The sequence below is a fragment of the Rhipicephalus microplus genome, chromosome X, assembly GCF_043290135.1.
Source record: "Rhipicephalus microplus isolate Deutch F79 chromosome X, USDA_Rmic, whole genome shotgun sequence".
Lineage (NCBI taxonomy): Eukaryota > Metazoa > Arthropoda > Arachnida > Ixodida > Ixodidae > Rhipicephalus > Rhipicephalus microplus.
Genome location: NC_134710.1, coordinates 239,953,790 through 239,971,459, shown reverse-complemented (window position 1 = coordinate 239,971,459; position 17,670 = coordinate 239,953,790). Strand labels below are relative to the sequence as shown.

Sequence of the window (17,670 nt, the reverse complement as noted above, 5' to 3'; positions counted from 1 at the left end):
ACCACAACAGTCAAGTGTTTTTGGGCACATATTCGCCAAATAAATAGCTGCACAACTGACCTCAGGAAATTCACCCTGACAGCACTGAAAATAAAGAAAAAAAGTTCACTCACACTAGATGCGGAAGAAATCAATGACAGAAAAAAAATCTGACGAGTGTTAACTTCAGACTTAAGTTTATTCTCGCAAATTCACGCCCATATGTCAATGAACCCACATCAAAAATGTACTAACATGACAGAAATAAATGCAAACAGTGCGACATCTATAGTAGCTCTGCTATTTTGCATTTGTTTTCAACTGATTGTAGCTTGGATGGCAACAAAAAGTCACTATAGTCATCCACGATATAAGCAGAGACCAGCCATCAGGGACCACAAAACAAGATAAAAACAGCGTGCTGTGCTATTAAAATTTTAAAGTGCGAAGCTCCTTAAGCTCGCATAATGTTTGTTTTTACCGTTGGCTGTCACAACAGCTGCAATGCCTCTTTGACCCTCTCACGGCAAGTGCATTGATCAAGACCATGACGCCGTGTGCAGAACCAGTGATAAAGCGCACGCGGCGCCAATACCAACCACATACAGGTGTTGCGCTGCGACAGGGGTGCTCCGAAACTTTCTCTAGGCAGGTGCATGACATGCGCAAAACCATCAGCAGAGTGCATGCGGTGCACATAACGAACGAGTGCAAATTTTGCGCCGTCGGCGTGCCACTCGTACCTACACCGCGCATAGAAGCTGTGTACAGCACACTGCATTGCTCGGAAGCCGCTTGTACTTAGGCCGTGCAGAGCCAGCGCATGGATCAATAGCGCTATACTTAAGATGTCGTTTGTGAGTGACTGAACTAAGCTATATGGACAGTGTGGGGGTCAGTGATGTTTAGTAAATGTTTTATAAACCTTTACCCTAAGGAGTAGCTTTTCAAACTCCTGTACTGCCTTCTACTGTGCTTAAGCTGTACCAAATAAAAGCATTGTTTATGCCAATGCATGCTTTATACATAGTTTTATGTGGTTACTCTATGGTTTCATGCACTTATCCAGATGGAGAACATCAGACGGAAGCACAACTATTTGCCACTTATCATGGAGATTCTGAAAATCCTTTCGGAAGAGAAGAAGCTTGTGCCTCTAGTAGAAAAGGTTGGTGAGTGGTAGGCCTCCGAAAAATTGTAATGAGGTGCACTTCCTTGTTATGCTTGCGTTTTCCTTACATGCTGTCCCAAATTGGGTAACTCATGGCTGAGTGTGGGGATTTGGTAATGTGGCTAAACGAATTGGTTGCGTACTGGTGATTTAGTGTGCGAATTCTAGAGTGAGTAAGCATGCGTTGTGTAGGTGTTGCTTATACAAATACTTTAATAGATGTAGAACAAAAAGGCCATACAGGTGCGCAGTGCTGTGTGTATGTGTGGCATGTGCATGCACACACACATGCACCGATAAGTTGGTGGTGATCTCTTAGCTCGTGTCAGTCAGCTGGCGTAACTTATCGACCTACTACTGCAGCAGAGCTGACCAAGTCATGGCTGCCGCTGATTTCTTGCACAAAAACCACGATTGAGAGCAGCAGGGTCATGGTGCACAAACGCGCTAGTCACCCGTTTTGTCTTTTTGTATTTCGCTGACTTTCTTAGCACTTTCATGAATAAAACTTTCAAGTTGAACCCACTTAAGCCATGTACACACTGAAAGCTAAATGAGCTAGAATGCAGGGATATTAACTAGCAGCAGAAAGACAGGCGATGAGGCATTTGCTCGCACAGATGAGTGCCCACTCGCCGGTGTAGCTTTCAAAAAAAAAAAAAAAACAAAAAAATCAAATGCAACGACAAAGAAATGTGGACACCACGACGTACACAGTGCGGCGATTCATGTAGAGCATGGCTACTTTGTGCCCCATGTTTCAAACAGTAGGCATCGTTATTATCATTCAAACTATTCGAGAAACACCTTTTCGATGTATTTTTCAGTGTTCGCTTTCACGTTTTGTTACCCATTGCGTGTGTCAGTACACGTATCTGCCACTAGTGGGAGACGACAGCGGCTGATGTGTTCCCGGCAACCGGGACCTTCGACTAATCCAAAGCCCGAGTATCGTCTGTGCCATTAGTGTGCGCTGAGACATTGCCTTTAATTGCCTGAGACATTAATTGCTGAGACATTGCCTTTTGTCTGTGACATTGCCTTTAATGAAGTCGGAAGGACAAGCCTACGTGCCCTTAACAGAAATTCAGTTTTCTGTCGTGATCAAAACAGAACGTTTTAACTAGCATATAAAGTTAGTTCGGGCTTGCAGACTGCATCCTGGCATGGTAAAGCTTTGCCCGACTTCCGATATTTTATGCGAATAAAATTATTCTGATGAAGTACTCTGAACACAAGCAGCTGTGGCCAACAACAAACGCTAAAACCACGCAATATCAAGCTAAACAGGATGTTTCCTGGGGTGGTTTTCTGATGAACGCACAATGTTGCCAGAGACCGGCAGGCTCTGGCGAAACAGTCTGTTAAACCCTTTGAATGTCATTATAATAGTTAATTATAAAAAATTTAATATTTCACAACCTGAACTACTCTTGGAATTTCCCTCAGAGGTTCAATTAATAGATCTTAAATAAACTGTATCATGTTCTAGGTGACTACATTTATTACTCAGGTCCCTTGTTGGTACATCTGTGGCATTGCTTCACCCTCGTGTGTTTCATTTCATGATGGCAAAAATGCACCTACAACCCCATTGCTCATACCTGCAATGTTCAGTCTTAGACACTCATCTTGTGGACTTGCGTCTATGGCTGGTCATTCAAGGGATGCTGACTCGGAAGTTTGCAGTTGTCGTTTTTGTGCGTCACTTGAAAGGTCAAGCCTTCAAGAGCCTAGAAAGTGTGCTGTTAACCGTGAATGCACCCCACAATAGCAATTACAGTATGTTCTTGAAAGCTTATTTTGCTTTCGACTGTAGCCTGACATCGCAACACTGTATGAGCTTCACATCAAGCTAGAGCTGTTGTAAGTAGGTGTGCAATAGAAAAAATGAGAAATATCAAAATAAAGCATCTTAATATTTCTCGATCATCATACATGATCAGAGCCGTCCATGGTTGTCGGCAGGCTTTTTTTCTTGGGGGGCTTAAATCAGTGTTGCATCGAGGTTGGGGGGAGGGAGCAAGCACTGGTGTATCTTGGGTAAAGGCAAGTGCTGGTGAGACTTGAGAGGGGGCAAGGGCCCCTTTTGCACCCCCTGCCGACGCCCATGGAGCAGGCTCTACCTACAGTTGGTTTGTATGGCAGAGTAAACTCCCTTCTGAAAAATGGTGTCAGTACTTCTTTTAGTAAAAATGGTCTGCACACCCATATAAGGGCTATCAGTGGTACTTCCATTCACGAACTCGTGGGATGGGTACAGATATATATAATATTACAAAATACCGATAGTTGTGAACAGCTTTATAGGCATGTTGTAGTCTCATTAAATGGCAACAATTTACGGCAAATACTTGGCCATGTCGCAATGTGAAAAGGTTCTTTGCCTCAGACATTGTTTCAATTAAACGTATTCTGTTGAAATGAGCTGGGCAGCTCACATATGGCACTTCATGTGGCATCAGTAGCGATGCCACATGAAGTCGTGTCTATATGAAGACCGGAAAAAACTGCCGTGCTAGTACCAAAAATATGAAAGGGCATATGCATCACTGAAAGCACAACTATGAAGAGCAAGGAAGTAAAAGTCATTTCATGCTCCTGTTATATTTCATGATCATACAAAGGCTTTGTATTGAATTTTTTTTTGTTGAGAGTAATAAGTTTCTGGAAAGACCTCTACATTGGTAAATAATTTTAATGCCATTGCTTGTGGTAAAAAGTGCTCCATGCTACTAAGTAAACTTTCATATTACAGAAGAGTTCATGCAACATTCAGTATTGCACCTGTGTCCGTCATGTTAGGTACTACAAAAGGTGCTGTGCAGTTTGAAGAATAGGCATTGCAACAGTTTTTTTTTCACAAAAGTTCTTGTGTGTCCTGTGCACACATTGTCTGCATATAACTAATAATATAGATGCCCACAATGGGCCAAGCACAAACTGGCATTTTAGAACCAGCTCGGAAGTCATACGGTTACGAAATTTGATTTGTTAAAAAATCACTTTCTGGTGACAAAGGTTCTCAAGGAGGCATATTGCAAAAATATTCAGGTTCGTAAAAGGTATGTTGCTAAAATTGCCCCTTAAAAATTGATTTGCTTCCTTTGACTTCTCATCAATTTTTTCGTGCTTTGATTTTTACCTTCCCTGTTTTTATTTTCAGGCAAGGGAAAAAGTCCTAGAAAAGAAGAAACAAGGTGAAAAATTGAAGTAAAGATTACTTCCTTAGCTCTGAATATAAAAGTCTTTTTTGCTGTCTGTCTCTCTCACCTACTTTCACCCCTTTCAATTCCACCCACTAGACCCATCCACTTTCAACACCTTTCAATTCCATTCCATTCAGTTTTCATTATATATACAGTGGTTTGAACATAATTTATGAAACCCATAAGGGAGCATGGTATCGAGTTGTTGTAGGAAGGGCATGACAGTGAAAGGAGAGGTCACTTGTGAGTTAACCACAACATGAAGTGTCGAGCTGAGATACCTTTCTCCCCCATTAGTAAAACAAGTGGATGTGCACAGCACCACAGCAGATTCAACATGGTAGCTTCTGCATCGGATGTAGACGCTCCAAACCTTCTGAAACATTGCTACTTTCCACTGCGCCCTGGCAGCAACGGGTAGAGAGCAGTAGAGGCCACACATAAATGAGAGTATTCAGCTGCCAGTGCCAGTGGTGAAAAAAAAAAAAAAAAGTCTGGTAGGCATCATCTTAACCGACCTGCATATTGGCCTTGTCTCATTGTCTACTCTTAGCTTTTTAGCTATGAAAAGGACACTTCTCTAGCTAGTGCTGCGCCTGTGCTACAGGTTTTGTGCTGGCCTGCTTTGTGCTACGATACCTGCACTTGAAGCCTCAAGTACTTATACCGAGATACATTTGCCTTTGACATAACAGGATATTCTTGAAGTACTTCAGCGAGAAAACAAAAGGTATTCTGGAATGCAGCACTAGGGTACAATACAGAATACTCGATAATTCAAACTGATAATTCATACGTTCGAATAATTCAAAGTTAATTTAGTTTGGTTGGCCCTATATTCTTTCAATGTGTCAAAAGCCTCTTAATTTAAACTCCATCATTTGGTTGATTCATGCTTTTTGCATATTCACACCATAAAACAGCTGCTGATATCATTTAAAAATTTGTGTGCTTATATCCTCCTGAGTTCCAGCTATGGGGATTTGTCCAAAATATTGGACATGAAATACCCCATCACTACAAAGATCTCAGCATGTTTTCTTTCTCAAAAACCACTTGTCCAATATTTTGGACATCTACTGGCGCCCTCCATGAAGTTTTGTCAAAATAGCGCCAGGAGATCGCGAAACAAAGAAGAAAACATGGTGGCGTTCAACAGGGCAATCTTCTAGAAGTTAAACGGCGAAAGTTAAGGTCCACTTTTCTGTTGGTTTTTTATTATTTGTTAAATTTTGAATAACAACTTGCAGTTATTCCGGAATTTGTCACACTTTTCTTCAGTAACCTTGCTTTGTGTTGCTTCAGGCCCACTACTTAACGCTTTAATTAAGTTTCAGCATCCAATTAGTTGGACATCACGCCATACCAAAAGCACAGGCATAACGGAAATAATAAGCTTCACTTTTTATCTTCGTCACCTACACACCCAGTTGTGAAAGTTTCAGGAAATTCCGTGGACCAAAATCCAACCCGGAAGTCAGGAGGATATAATCCTAACAGTATAAAAATGAAAAATAAGCACCGGTAGCCTTCAAGGACAAAAACTTTGCAAGCAAACAAATGTTTAAAACGAAGCACATGCAGGGTAAACTGTGATGCTTCTCAACTGGTAAAGAGAGCTTTGTGGTGAAGGCCTATTGCAGTGTAGTGAATACCTATAGTAATGAAGCAATTGGCAATTCACAATTTCTCTGTAAGGTTTAATCAGCAGTAAATGGCCAATAAATTATGGACACCTCTGCTTTCTGTGTAATGCATGCAGTTAGGGATTAAAAACACCTAAAAAATTTTAAACGTGATAAAATCAATGCCTAATTATAATGTGTGGCGTCACCTCACCGAGAGTCATCTATCTGAGAACATCTGACAATTAAACTTTTTGATAATTTAAACTAAATTCAGAGGTCCCTTCGAGTTTGAATTAACAAGAGTCAGCTGTTCCAAAATACTTGTTTGATTTCGGGAACACTGCTTCTCAGCACAGACAATCATTATAGGCAGGGTAATATTGCGATTAATGTTTCACCACCTTTAAATTTGTAAGCTGAGCAATATCGCTCAAACCGCTAACAATCACCAGTGAATCGAGAAAAAGCTCACATTTATTCTAGACACAAATGTCCATTACCGAGATGGTTGTTGTGCTAACTGCACTTGAGCTACGGCAGCTTTTCAAATAGGCTGTCATTTAGACAATGTTGGTTCGGCCTTAACACAAAAATCTCAATCAATGACTGGCCACCGGAAAAAAATAGGGGTGAGGCACCTGCTTTGACATGCTGCGAAATTCGTTTGCAAAGCATGACTGCCTCCATGATTTTGCCGTTGCAACGTCGGGCTCTTTGCCACATAGGCCATTCTGTGCATGTAGAAACCTTAGCTGCCTCCTAATCTGTCTGTGACCACTGGCCTGTCTTTGCTTGGCATTCCACGAAAGCCTTCTTTTCCCCATTAGAAACATGTTCGTTTGTTTTCACCAAAAAAGAACCTAAACTACCTGTGCCCTGTACTGTATTGTGCTACAATCATACATATGAGTATTTCACTACTGAGATAGATACGTTTTGCAAATGTGTCTAAATACACGAATGTGGACACGCAGAAGTATTTTCAAGATATCGTGATGTCGCCCAGCCCTGTACGATACTGCTGGTCCAGTCAAAAATGAATTTCCATTTACACTCAGGATTGTCTGAAACACAGTGCTTTTAATCACATGACACATTACAAATTTGTGACTAGAACAGGTGAAAATCACACAACTTGACACCTAAAACATCACACTTTCTTGGCGTCTTCTACAGTACATACAAGGTTTCAAGTTCTCCGTCATAAAGTAGCTGTACTCTCATGTGACTTTGCTTATACGGAAAAAAAAAGCATATACATGGTATACTATTTTTCAGTATTCATTCTTTATACAACGCTCACTCAATAAGCTGTACAATACGAAATTATGCTATTCTGCAACAAACAGGGGGTGCATTTACAAATTTTTGCATAAAATCAAACCTTTGTATTCTAAAATTAATCAGTAAATTATTGAAACTTTAAGTGTTATTTGACATGCATCATTGCCACCACTTGTATTGACAAGATTTGGACCCAATAATTTTAATGGATACGAATAAAGTTTGCTAGGTGTGAATAAATGTGATAAGATTTAATGAGTTCATTAAAAAAAATTTTTTAACTGTAACCTCATTTAGTAGAGTGCGTGTCATACATCTTTAACCCTCATTATGAAAACATAACTTCTGTGTATAAACTGTCCCAAACTGGCCAGCTTTTCTAGCCACACTACTCATTTTGGTTTTAAATGACTTAATTTTTAATAAATAAAACACACTATACTCGGTAAATGAAGATCTCTTAATTGCTTAAATGGAACTGCCTCTTGTATAAGGTTTCATACTTGAATTCTGCACCCCTGTTCATCTCGTAAACTCCTGCTAAATGCAACATGGTTTCCTGGTCCCTTCAAGTTCCATTTAACTAAGAGTCCATTGTACATAAAATATTCTATGTTATGCATTTATAATTGTTAGTAAGTGCTTTTTATGCAAGCATTTTTTATGGAAGGGGAGGAAAATATATAAACATGCTAATAGTAATATCCTGTACTAGAAACTTCACATTCAGCACTGCATATAACTTTCGACCTTTTCATTTAAAATACGTAAAAACTATGTGTTGGCACATGATAGGAACTGGTTTGTTACTACTCAACGGAAGAGTGCCGAGAATTTTCATACAAGCAAGTGAAAACATCCAGTGGAGGTACATACATTGATTGCACTTTATATTTGCATTTACCCCAGTAAATTTTTTTTTGGAAGAGATACTGAAAAGAAGCTCTAAACCAGTTTGGGTCATTTTCTTCACTTATAGTGGAGAAAATGAACACTGAAGTGCATCCTGATGCAGTATGAATATATGATTAATTCATTACAGTAATATGAACTTCAAGCTATTTTACTCAATTTGTCCATTTGAGCACCCAAAAAAAATTTCGCACCTTGCAGTGTAAAATACAGTTAATCCTTTCTATGTCATTAAATCAATAACTGCACAGGAAAAGTGTGCTCAAAATTCATGTGCTCACGAAAAGTTGTAGCAAACTTTAATGAGGTGTCATTACAGTTCTGTTTTGGTGTATTTTGTGGGCTGCCAAGCACATTCACTTTTTGCAACAATGTCGGTTCACGAATACAGTGTGCTCGTCATAGCGCAATGAGATATGGTCTTAGTCGCATAACAGTAACCGCAACTGCAGATTACTGATAAGCGCTTGAATTGCAGCAGATTACCTACTGTGTACCTAGAGAGAGAAAAAAGCCACTCGTACTTTTAGTCAATAAAAGTGCACTTCACTACGGTCTCAAAAAATTTTAAAGCTAACTAAACCATTGGCATGGTCTACACTAGTTTATATCAATGCTGCAGTTGCTACATTTGTGACCAGCCTTGCTACTGGATCATGCAGCTAAGTTTCCAATACATTCCTGGCATTTCAAAGCTTCCAAAGATCAGGACATTTCTTTGTAATCTTGCCACATACAAATGCTGTGGAAGACAATAATCTCACGGCAGTGCCCAAACAAACTGCTTACGATACACTTGTGCACACATTCACAAACACAGATGGTGGCCTGGGAACTATGACAAACATTATGAATTTGGCAGTTTAGTATGTTTGATGCATATTACTTGTATGCATCTAAGTCTCCACTATTAACTGTAGCTTAAATAAAAATCGAACATCCTGTGTTGGCTTATGTTTATGAACTGATGCTTAAAGAATGTCTATTGCACCCCGGTGGCCTTCACAAGCTGCACAGAGCACTACCTACCAAAGCACCCTTTTCAAGACCCCAATGATGTGTTAAATGAACAAGCCTTACAGAACAAGAGTGGCATACTGTGCAGAAAGGGCAAGGGATGAAGGGAATATTGAAAATCTTGAGTAGCTACACTGTAATGTCACAAATTAGAGCATACCTGAGAAACTGCTTTTGGCTGACCAAGAGTGTGTGTGTGCATGTGTTCTGCTGGTCACACAAGTTCTGTTTCAGATGTCTTGTTAAAGGACACCAAATGATTGAAATTTCCAAAACCCTATGCTCCTGCATGTCTCATAATCATATGGTTTTGGCACGTTAGACTCCAAATATTATTATTATTATTGCAGATATTTCGCAGGAAGTTTCAGGGAGGCCCAATCATGAAACTATTGCTTTAATGTAAAGCACATTGACAAGGTCATGGACATAGTCACAGTGCTCTCGAGATCTGCTTGGTGAGTAAGCAGTAAGGGTCAAATTACTTCCAAAGTTTTATCTGGATAGAGCTAAGTGATGCTTATGTTTAAAATGTCCCTTTGCTTAGCAAAATATTCCAGGGCCCTTTTGATTGAGCCTTTTATTATAGTACAAGTTTATTTGAAACAGATACCTTCAAGGTTAAACCCCACACATCAATCAGATTCCTTAAGGATTCTTAAGCGATTTCTCTCTGGGATTGCTTGCATATATGCAAAGCGACTTCTACTATTTTCTTATTTTAAAATTTTTCAAACCACTATGACGCATACAGAATGACTACGTGAAGTGTTTGCATGTCGTAAGATTTCCAAAAGCTTGTTAATACTCATGCGAACACCTTCTAAAGGAAGAAGCACGTTATCAGCAGAATGGGAACCACTTCAAAATTTATTTTTAAAACCACTGCTCCACTTCAGAAGTAATGTTCTTTGTAAGCTACTCTATGCTACTTATGCTACTCTATGCTACTTATATATTTAGCATTAAAAATTGCAGCGCATTGCAAAAGAAAGTGTCATGTGTGTGATGTATATTGTTTTTTATACTTCTCATTTAGTAATAGCAGCACTTTCATGTATTGTATCACATACTCGCATCAGTGAACAAGCACTTTCAACTGCTAAGTCTTATTGTGAAGCATCTAGTAAGATATGTCTGTCCCCCGCCTATAAGATATGAACCTGTTGCATGTGTGATGCCTCTCAGGGGGACAGCATGCAGTAGAGCAGAAAATGGCATTCAGGGTATTGCATCACTACAGCTGATGCCCCAGAAATCTATAATACACATTACTGTAATGAACTTATCTTGAATGCACAAGCTTTCAATTCTGTGCATTGGCAACTGGTGATCTTATCACTATTTGTAATCTGTGTTCAACACTAAGAATTCTTTTGTGTTTTGATAAGTTTACATTCCCTGCTGTCATAAAGGAAAAGACTGGCCATTCTTGTTCATTTAGTTCATGCCACCTGTTCACTGGGCTCAAGCATACATCACCCACTCACCTTTAACATCACACAGGTGTGCCAATCGATTCACATCGAACCGACATGGCTGCTAACACTTGTGTCAACTTGGCATGTCTTTCACAGGATGCCACAGAGGCACCGCGTGCACCCCACAGAAATAGCAAATGAAACTCAGTCCTAAAGAGGTCCAGCATAATATCATCTAACTTGACATTCTCAAACACAATCTCGCCGTTTCGCCGGTATGTCGGAAGCTGTTGAGTCACCAGTCGCTGTTGTTCCAGGTGTGAAAGCAACAACTGCAGGCCATAATCAGCCGTTGAGTTCTCCCAAGGGAGCAGAAGCAGCTCTGAACTAACGTCCTTGCGTTGGGAAGATGCTGTAGATGAATTTACGAGCAGGCCTTCAAAGCTATGCTCCAGGATGAGTAATATAGAAAGTAGGTAGGGCAGACATGTGTTGGGTGCTTGAGGGTTGCTACATTCCTGCATATTCTTCAGGGCTGGCCGCAGTTTAGTCTCGTAGGCAAGCGCCGTGTCTGTATGTCGTTGGCGCAATGCCAGCCATGTGGTCTTCAGCCTAGAGATCTGAGAAGCAGGAGATAAGTGGCCAGTCAAGTGAGCATTTGCAAAGTAAAGAAAACAGTTGAAGGAGCAATACAAAACTTGTTGCAAGATAGGGTTGCCTGTTGCATTCTTCAAAGAAATATTAAATTTTATATATACTTCAGAGAAGCCAAAAATCTAAAATGGAAAATGCAGGCTTGTCCATTTTACATCAGAGTCTGACAGCTTAAGGCATCTTACTAAAAAAATTATTGAAGCATCTAGATTATAACAGCTGCAACTTTTACTGTTCACATGCCCAAGAATATATGCATTCCTTGGTTGTTTAGTCTGACCTCCTTGTCCCTATATTTCTCCTCTCCCCCTCCTTGGTTGTTTCTTTACAGGGGCCCTGCAACACTTTTTAAAGCTTCATTAATTTAATTGATTGCTTCACAAGTCGACTACCATAGAAATTTTTAGAATCTGTGAAGTACGAGCGGAGTTACAGGTGTTTGCCACATGCTTTAAGGTCTTAAGGTCAAGTGTCAGAACAAAAATTTTAAAAAGCATTAAGCATGACAGATTATTAGTCAACATTATAAAACACATCTTTTAGGCACATGTTAGCATTATAAAGCAAGATGTATATTTTTTCAAATTTTCACAATTAAAGATTTCATTAATAGTGGGCCGTTCATGACCACTACTAAATCAAATGAAGATTCAGCCCGTGCAATGAACCAAAATGAATAAGATCAGATGACTATTAAAAGGATAGTAATTAAATAGCCAAAAAATTATAAACTGCAGACACCTTCATATAAAAGGCAGCTATATTAAACCTCGTGGGACAATTCCGATTCTTGAGGTTTATTGCACACCCACTGATGTAATAAGGAAGAAACTGCTTAAGGTATGCGGACATTTGGCCTAGAATCTTGAGCAGTCTTTCTCTTCTTTTGTACCAGCGATTGCGCTCAAAGCTACGCAGTGGGACGTTGGGGACAGAAGCTATGTCCGTTCGTTCATGCATGTCATAACCTTGAGCACTTTTTCTTTGTTCGAATGTGCAGCTTACTTTCAGTGGGATAGTGAAAGTGCACATAATAATACTCCAAGTTTAATGTGCCGAAACCATGATACAATTATAATGCAAGCCATAGTAGAGGGCTCTGGAAATTTCGACCATCTGGTGCTCTTTAACATGCACTGACATCACACAGTGCACATGCCTCTAGCGTTTTGCTTCCATCGAAATGCAACTTCTGTGGCTGGGATCCAACCCAAGCACTGTAACACTGCACCACACCATCAAGGTGGGCTGCAAGTGCTCATAAATTCTGTCCTTTGTGAATTAAAACATAGCCAATACTCAAATCACAAATGGAAAGTGCTCAGAACAACATAATGCTGCCTTTGCCTAAGTGATAAACCCCCCTGTTTTTAAATGCGCTCAGGTTTTTGGTTAGCCTTAACTCACTCCCAGCAGCAATGGGATGGGAGCACCAATGATGCAGTACTCCTTTCGCTGGCTAGCTCCTAACATGCACTTTGGTTTGCATACTTTCCGGCAAGCAGTTAAGCAGTCTGCTAATTATCACCATAGCATTTTTATTCTTTTTACCGGTATACGAGCTGGATTGAACATCCAAATCACAAAGTTGAAACACAAACAGCAATTCTTAGAAAACTCTCAATGAACATTTGCACCGTAAGTTCCAACTTTCCTGGCTGAGTTGCAACTGTGAGCATCTTGCCCTAGATGCCTGCAAATTCGACATACATGCTGCATCTGTGTCAACTCGTGTGTATGCATGATTTGGCAAGTCATAATAAACTGATAAAGGGTTATGATCACTTCAAGAAAACTAGTAAGATTTCATAATGACCCTTGTCATGTTCATAATTGTGTGTTTTTTTTTTTTTTTTTTTTTTTTTTTGCAGCTGGCTTTCGTTGCACTCCACGGTGGTGGTTACTGCTGGGATCACTCACTCAGCAAGTCATCAGAACTAGAGGGAAATCTTGTATCCTTATGTACTTCACGAGTCTCTGTTACAGCCACTTTTTTGTGTTTCAGCAACTCTCACTATTCTTTATTCAGCTTTAAGCACGTTTGCAGTTCCACTTATATTTGTTTCAACTACTAAGATTGTCAGGCTTTCAGTTCATTTTCTGCCAAATTTTCAACTCAAATATGTCTTGAATATCAGTTTCAGGTCAATCAATATATCACACTGAAAAAAGAAGAGACAGGACTAGAACCTAATGCAGCTTGACAGGGGCCCTGCCCCCTTTGACCAATGGCAGGACATTGCAGTAATATAAAGAATAAGCACAATGCACTTGAAACAAAATAATTTACGAGACAAAATACAATTTCAATCAAAAAGAAGAAAGTATGTATGCAAAAATATTTATAAATGCAGTTAAAAACGCCAATTAATATCTAGAATGAATAGTACCATGATTCTTCCGCAGAAAATTATTTTTGTAATAGAGCCCTATCATCAGCATTTGACAATTATGAATTAGTAGGGCTCTACAAGCAAGCCACAAATTCAGTGCAACATTACTCAGAGGATGATCATTGAGAGATACATGAATATACTAGCCAATATCAATGTCTATATATGTATTTTAAGTGCGAATGCATTTCTTAGTCTGGCTAGGTCAGGCATCTGGCATTTTCTGTGCTCCGGCAAGTGTTATCTCTCCGCTCTCACTTCCTCTCCCATAGCAACAGCTGGGGGCGTGTGCACTTATCCTTGCCCCTAGTAACCAGAGCATGTGAAGTGTAACAGAGAATAAGTTCACTGCTTCACCGCTCTTTCTCTCCCCCCTGCGCCACACTCTCCCATCTGCTCGCACCTCACTCTCGACAATTCGCTGTCTGGGTGCCTCTCCAGAACATCCAAAAATGTGTGCTCGAGACGCCGCAGTGAAACGCCGAGCCGAGAACGCTGACGCGCCACTTTAACGGTAACGGCAACGGTACCCTCTCTCGGCGCAAGAAATGCATTCGCATTTCCTCACGATTGTCTTCTGGGGAGGTGGGGTCATTTTTTATTTCTTGTTTTTACTTATTCGATTTATTGATGTTTCATTATGCTGTAATTGTGCCATTTATGTACATGCCTGAATATGTAGATAGGCCTGTGTTTGTGTTTTTTTCTTTCTTGCAACTTTCCGCTGTCGCTGTACTTGTAGTGCCAGGAGCGTAGTCAGGCATGTATAAACACGCCTTTTGCTCCAGCACATTTCATGTATTGTCAAAATTGCAAACTTCAATAAAAGCACCAGAAAAAAAGCAAAGCTATGATCTGTGCAGTGAATAAGCAATAAAAAAGTAAAAATAAAAAATACCTGTGACATGGCAAGTCCTTGCATGATTCCTGTGAAACCATAGAGGTTGCCTAAAGCTGTCTTTGTGTCACCAGCCACCTGAATCCACTTGTTGAGCAGCTCTACACGCTCCACATCATCGGCACACATCAAGAGCGTGGATGCAACAAAGAGTTTTAGGCACTCAGTCCTGAAGAAAAAACAAAAAACTGTTGTGTTTATTTTACTCAAACGTTAAGCGATTTTTACGTAGTAGACAACATCTTAAACAGGTTAAATAGAGAATTGTAACAGCCATATTATTTGATGAAGTGTGAGAAATCAAAGACATTAAAGAAGTGGGACATGTGGAATTTGCTAATCCAGCATATTCTTTTGTAGTATGATCACTGAGTACTGTTAAATCAAGATCAATATTTGTACCAATGTCCTCCTATCAAAAAGTATATTTAAAAGGCATGAAAGTCTCTTGCAGAGAAGAATACAGTACTTATATCACCACAACAGCTAAAGATCTAAATAACAGCTTTTTTACTTTTTTTTTTCTCTGGGCAATTATTCTCCCCCTCTGCAAAGATGATGCTTCAGGTAATGCCTAAGCTGAAGGCGGCGGCAAAGCTCCTAATGTCAATATATTAAATGGGTTATTTCTCCACATAACAGAAGGCATACTAGGAATGTCACTAGCCGGTGCTGGTCAAGGGAGTTAAAGCAAGCTTCTGTAAGAAACACAGGTTATTTTGTTACAACACTTCCTTTCATAATTTAATCTGCTTATATCACTGCTTATTAAAATCTTTTGAAAAACCATAACAATAATAATTTGCAGGTTCCAGTTTATGCCAAACATTTTTAATAGATCCTGGTGAAGGACTCCTTAAGAGGTATGGGATTATCATGAAACATGCTTGGCAATAGAGATGAAACAAAATCTCCAGAATATTCAGAAAGCTTCATAAGCAATGTGAATCTTACCGTTCCAGAAGGTCCTTTCTGAATCTCGATCCCTGGGGCAAAGCCAGGAGTTCCAAACCCACTGAAACACCAAGTCCTAGGTCCCTTTCTCCTTTAAGTCCCAACATATCCAAGTCGAGACGAGTAAGATGGTTAGCCAAGGCACGAGGCCCACTTTCCAGAAGGACACCACGCACACGTGCCATAACGCTCTTGTCAAGTGGCTTATTATCAGACGGAAGCAGCGTTGTTGCAAATGTCACTAAGTCGAATGTTGATGGTGGGTCAATTTCAGGCACAGTCACCACACGGTTGCAAGCCGCTACCTCCGAACATTGGCCAGTTGACATCTGCATCGTACCAGCAATACCAGTCCGAATGTGGGTTCGGTGTGACAATGCTGGCAATCCATGTCGCTTCATATCACTTGGCCGGGTTGCGGGGTCACCTGCTTCAGCAACGTGGCAAGAACTGCCATTGTCAGCAAGCTCAGAATAGACACCTTCACAGTTGTTGACATACTGTGTCACTGGAACAGGGTCTCTCTTGGCAACTGCTGGCTTCTGTTGCAACCGTTTCGAGGGGACTCGGCTAGGCTTAGGTGGTGGCTGATCTTCTGAACTTCCTTCAAGGTTTCTGAAGTTCATAAATTGCCAATTGATTAGGTGGACAAGTTCGAATATGATATGTAGAGCTTGCTAGCCCATGCAGCATACATATGCCAAATGCAGCCCGATAAGCCAATTCATAATTTATCTTCAGAAAAAGTGGAGAAAACTTGAAAGCCACACTACAAATGCACGATTGACAAGTATTGTAATGAGGCGTCATTGAAACTTAGAACAATCCTACATCAAAGCATGTAAATGGTCGTGCAGTCTACTCAGCATTGCACCCATATCAGCATCCAGTAATATCGTTCATACATAATGATAGCTTAAAGTAAAATGCATATACATTTCACATAGAGCATTGTCTCTCATCTCTCTAACTAAACTCTAAAAAAAAGGGGGGGGGGGGTGCTGTCTACAGAGGTCTAATGAAAATTATACTTCAGAAAAATCTAAGTTAGCTGTCATTTTCTTGTCGGTTGTTTGGTCAGGATACATTCCAGGAATAATGACATTGGCTACATTCAATATAATGGCAAAGCATGAAAAAAAAAAAGTTAAAAGAATGTACAAACATTTGTTACAAGTTATGGCTAAAGTTCAGGGTTAAATGCACTAAACTTGTGGAACTTAATTTCTTTTCGTATTAACTGCAGAAAACCAGCTACTGGCAACTAGAATGTATTCCCACTATTCCGTTGGCCACGCTTGGCCTTAGTTACCAATGATCATTCGTTTTTTTTTTCCTGCCCACATGAACTTTTCAACATATTTTTATTGTGCTGCATAAAAATCGCATAATACCTACGTGTGAAATAAAGGTGCAAACAGAAAGTAGCTTTAATATAACACACCAATGCTACCTACTATAAACACTGCAGCACTGGTATGTTTTCGACATGACAATTAAAAACATGAAAGGCTTTGCAATGTACACATTATTTGCACCAAAGGTTGGCCCGCAAGAAAACCTTGCACTTTAGGTTTTTATATATAAGGGCTGCAGAAGTGTCATATTTACATACACTTGAAATTATTAGAGTGCAATAAACAGCGAAGAACGAGGCAACCTGTTTTCCCACAAATTATTCTTCATCCAGAGTATTTTCAAGTGCAATGAAGCTGTAGTAGTTCCACAAGTTGTGCCTCTGCATGCATGCTTTTCACTTCAAACGTCAACCATTAAAGCTATTATACAGGCAGCTGCCAGTCATTGTTCCTCCATTCTTCTTCCTTTCTTCGGTGCACTATCCTTGAGCAGATCTTTACGGGACTTCTACTTAAAGAAAACTTTATAAATTGTTATTTTATGCTTGTTAACATTTTTTATATTAGCAAAAAATAATTAAGTGGCAACTAGTACACACCACAGGAAAAAAATCAAGGAGAGTTTCCAATTACGTACATTAATTTAACAATGAAATTGGGAGGGGATTAACGAAGCATGGTAAAAGCCAGATAGCTAATTTTTTTCTGAACTGTCATTGCTATTGAGTGCCGATACATTTTGTTACATAGCTCCAGTTGCCAGAACAGCCACTAAATAATGCTGCTCTCTCT

At 39.9% G+C, this 17,670-nt stretch overlaps 2 protein-coding genes across 12 annotated transcripts in view; one reads left to right on the top strand and one right to left on the bottom strand.

Annotated features, from left to right (window-relative positions):
• Positions 1-13,690, top strand: part of Uch-L5 (ubiquitin carboxy-terminal hydrolase L5) — a 36,702-nt gene extending 23,012 nt beyond the window's left edge. Inside the window, exons 10-13 of one of the 9 annotated variants that reach the window (XR_005111905.2) lie at positions 1,049-1,147; positions 4,317-4,350; positions 9,551-9,658; positions 13,147-13,562. Coding sequence is in view for 6 of the 9 variants with exons in the window: in XM_037435884.2 (XP_037291781.2) it covers positions 1,049-1,147; positions 4,317-4,350; positions 13,147-13,310 (297 nt within the window). In the remaining 3 variants the exon portion in view is untranslated. Of the gene's footprint in view, positions 1-1,048; positions 1,152-4,316; positions 4,364-9,550; positions 9,706-13,146 lie in introns of those variants that run through there. The other 8 variants (XR_005111907.2, XR_005111906.2, XM_037435884.2 and 5 more) reach the window with 8 other exon arrangements.
• LOC119187801 (breast cancer anti-estrogen resistance protein 3 homolog) overlaps positions 10,283-17,670 on the bottom strand; it is a 236,038-nt gene continuing 228,650 nt past the window's right edge. For all 3 annotated transcript variants that reach the window (XM_075878845.1, XM_075878846.1, XM_037435883.2), the window contains 3 exons: positions 15,521-16,135; positions 14,567-14,735; positions 10,283-11,241 (listed from right to left, as the gene is read on the bottom strand). In XM_075878845.1, the coding sequence (XP_075734960.1) occupies positions 10,699-11,241; positions 14,567-14,735; positions 15,521-16,135 (1,327 nt within the window). In that variant the 3' untranslated portion in view covers positions 10,283-10,698. The remainder of the gene's footprint in view (positions 11,242-14,566; positions 14,736-15,520; positions 16,136-17,670) is intronic.